The sequence below is a fragment of the Tupaia chinensis genome, unplaced genomic scaffold (genome assembly GCF_000334495.1).
Source record: "Tupaia chinensis unplaced genomic scaffold, TupChi_1.0 Scaffold000403_1, whole genome shotgun sequence".
Classification (NCBI taxonomy): domain Eukaryota; kingdom Metazoa; phylum Chordata; class Mammalia; order Scandentia; family Tupaiidae; genus Tupaia; species Tupaia belangeri.
In genome coordinates, this window is record NW_006159905.1 from 981,055 (window position 1) to 984,639 (window position 3,585).

General features: G+C 49.9%; 1 protein-coding gene and 1 pseudogene across 1 annotated transcript in view; both read right to left on the reverse strand.

The window, feature by feature from the left end:
• NOTCH4 (notch receptor 4) overlaps positions 1 to 3,585 on the reverse strand; it is a 27,376-nt gene that overhangs the window by 16,030 nt on the left and 7,761 nt on the right. Inside the window, 2 exon segments of the mRNA XM_027774134.1 lie at positions 3,141 to 3,263; positions 3,353 to 3,466. Of these exon segments, the coding sequence (XP_027629935.1) occupies positions 3,141 to 3,263; positions 3,353 to 3,466 (237 nt within the window).
• LOC114008847 (myb/SANT-like DNA-binding domain-containing protein 3 pseudogene) lies at positions 1,398 to 2,192 on the reverse strand (annotated as a pseudogene).

Genomic DNA, 3,585 nt, shown 5'->3' on the forward strand with positions numbered 1-3,585 from the left:
GTGCGTGCGTGCCCAAGATCCCGAGAGGAGCATGGAGGAGAAGGGATTGCGGTGTGGCCATCCCCCTTGGGGGGTGATTTCTCACTTTCTATCTCTCTGTCTCTCTCTGTCTTTCTGGCGAGTGCATGCGCCCTATAGAAAAAAAAAATTAAAAAAAGAATTATATATAAAGAAAAGAATTATAAAACAAAAAACAAAAAACAAAAAACAAGCAACAACAACAAAATGGACTGGAAGGTGGTGTGGTGGTTAAGGTGTTGGACTCTCACATGGCCCACAGCAGTTTGAGTCCAGTGGCTTGTTTTTTCACTTTCCCTACCTCTCTCACTCTGCTGAACTAAAGACTAAATAAATACTAATAAAATATAGCCACACTCTACATTCACACTTGCATTTGATTAAAAAGAAATACATCACTTACACATGGTTCTCGTATGAATTGCAAATAACAGACGTTACATTCAGAATCGCAGCACTCATAGTGGTGATTTTCAGAAGACTAACAACTTCTTTGCCACTGGAGGGGTACACTGGGCACAGCTGTTTACCTGAATGTATTCTCTCTTCTTTTGGAGAGGTTTTTGCTATAGGGCGTGTGCGTTTGCCAGAAGACAGATGTGGAACTGGCTCTAGGGGTTTTTTTTCACTAATTTAAATCCACGTGCAAATTTTATTCTATTTCATGTGTAATGCAGGCACTTTATAACACTGTTTCCAATTCCTCCCCACACCCCTATGATAATTCTGTCAGTCATTTTACTTACCCATGTGCTGTTATCATCAAATACACTGTTACTATTATATTAGATAAACTATTATCTTTTAAGATTGTTTGAAAGTAAGAAATATGTTTTTAACTTCATTCATTTCTTTTCTTAGACTCTTTCTTTCTTTAGACTAAAGGCTCTGACCTTTATCAATTTTATTTTGCTCCAATAACAGATTATCATTTCTTACAAAGTGGTAAGATATGATGGCAATAAATTCCTTCATCTGACTGTCTAAAATATTATTTATTCCTCATTATAATTTTCATATATACTTCTAGAGTGGTATGTGCTTTTTTTCAACACATTAAATACATAAAAACACCCTCTTTTGGTTTACATGTTTCTGAATAGAAGTTAAATATAATTATTATCCATAACCTGTAGAGGCAAGGTGATTTTTTTTCTAACTTCTTTCAAGATGTTTGTTTCTTGTCATTCATTTGGAATATTTTGGCTATTATTTCTCTAAATATTTATTCTGTTCTCTCATCTTACATTTGATCAGAGGGGGACAGAGCGAGAGTGAATGTGAGACAGAAAGAGAGCAAGCTGCCAGGTCCAGACCTTGAACTGCAGTCGGCCATGTGGGAGTCCAGCGTCCTGCACCACCAGGCCACCTGCTGGCCCTCAATACATCTTTTGATTGAGAACTTCCGTTTATATCCTGTGTCCCTCCTCTGCCATCTCACACTCTCGCCCCGCCTGCCGGGTTTTGGACACAGGCACCATATTCGCGCCAGTGGCAGCTGTGAGATAGACGTGTGTTGAAGGTGTTCTTCCTTACACATCTTTTTTAAAGCACCTTCCTGAGAGGCTTGGCTCCTGCTGTTTTTACTGGTGGTTATTCTGACAGTCGAACACGAGGGTTCAGGTGGAGAGGTCCCCTGCATACTGGAAAAGTCTTTCTCACCAGCCCGCAGTTCTCTGCAACAGCCAACGATTCTTGGCTGCAGCGTGAGGGCGCTGTCCGGCTCTTCCTCCCAGGACGGCGGGAAGCAGGGCTGCTCGGGCAGGGCCGCACGTCGGCATCCCCTCCTTGCCTAGGACGTGGGTGCTCAGAAGGGGGCCACACTGCGTCTCTCTTTCTCCCTGCTTTCCTTGGTCGCAGCCGTGACGTTCTCCCAGCACCTCCTCCGCTGTTTGAAACCCCGCAGTGACACTGGGCTGGGAGCTGGTTCGTGGGCAAGCGCGCCAGGCACGTTTTTAGGGCGGCAGCGCGCGCGCCGCTGTTTCCACATTCCAGCACGTCCTTGTACTTTTCACTAAAGCAAGCAAGGTGCTCTTTCCCAGTTCTGAGAAGTATTTGGCAGGCTTTGTAATTCCGTTGTGTTGCATTTTCCACTCTATTTCTCCTGGTCGTTATTTATTCTGGAGCAGCTGCGGCGACCAACCAAGGAGGGACGGCGAGGCGAGGCGAAGTGTGCGCACGGGCGGGCGGACTCAGCTTCTCTCTGGAGGAGGCTGCCAGAGGCTGCGGGGAGAGCTGCGGGCTCCGGAACAGGAATGCTGGGCAAAACCTGGAGCTGCTGCCCCCTCGCGGGCCGCCCGCAGCCTCACCTCCCACTCCTCTCCCGAGACTTGGCTTGGCGGCCACTCTCTCCATGAAGCGTCTTCACCTGGGCAGCTGGTCCTGTACGCTCCTACGTGGCCCCGAGCGTTTCCTGTCTCAGAACACCTCTCTGGACCGTAACTGCCCTGCTGGCCTCTCTGTTGCAGCGACATTTTCGCCTCTCTGCATTATCTTTAAAGCCATTTAAAGATAGCAGGTCACTTACTCTATTTCTTTCTTTGCTTTTTTTTTAGAAGTTGTTGCCTTAGGTCACGTGCACTCATGGGAGAGACGGAGACAGTGAGAGGGAAAGTGAGAAATCTCCCCCCCTGGGAGATGCCCACGGCACAATCCCTTCTTCTCCATTCTTCTCTCGGGATCTTGGGCACGCACGCACACGCGCCTGGTGTGATTTTGAAGCCACGGAGTCCGGGATGCAAACTGCAGTGGGCCATGTGGGAGTTTAGCCATGTAACTGCTATGCCACCTGCTGGTCCACTCTTACCCAGTTTCACGTCTGGCATAGTAGGCACTTAATAATGCAGGAAAATAAGCAAGCGAATGGTTTCCCTTTGAGTCCCATCCTCTGCCCCTTAGCCCAAGTCATACCATGTGATGTGTGCGGAATGTGGGCCCCCCGGTAACACCCACACTTGTCCCCGTGGCTGTACGCTTGTGCACATTTTGCACCGGATAACCTGGAAGTCCACCATCTCATTCTGTTCTCACCTCTCAGTCGTCCACCCCCACTGATGACCCCTGTCCTGCCCCAGATGGACCCGATCATCTTGCCCGTCCCTTCCAACCCCTTCCTTACTGACCTGTGAAGCCAGAGGGGCAGAGGCAGAAGAAGGCTCCCGGGAGATCGAGGCAGCTGGCTCCCGTGGGGCACGGGCCACTGAGACACTCGTCCACCTCGGTCTGACAGCGTACACCTTCAAAGCCTGTGGTGCAGGGGGAGGATGGAGGACCCGCACAGGTGTCTCTGCAGCCCGTCCCCGCTCTCCCCACCCGTGTCCGAGTCCCCGCATACCTGGGAGACACTTGCAATGGAAAGCTCCAGGCTGGTCCTGGCACTGCCCGCCGTTGGCACAGGGGGCGCTTCTGCACTCATCAATGTCCTCCTCGCAGTGGGTGCCTGTGAATCCTGGCGGGGCAGGACGGGGGGAGCAGAGGAGGCTGAGGTCACTGAGGAGGACACGGCTAGTCCCTCGCCTTACAGGAAAGGCAAGCCTGTAGGGCTTCATAGAGGAGGCACCTGAGGGG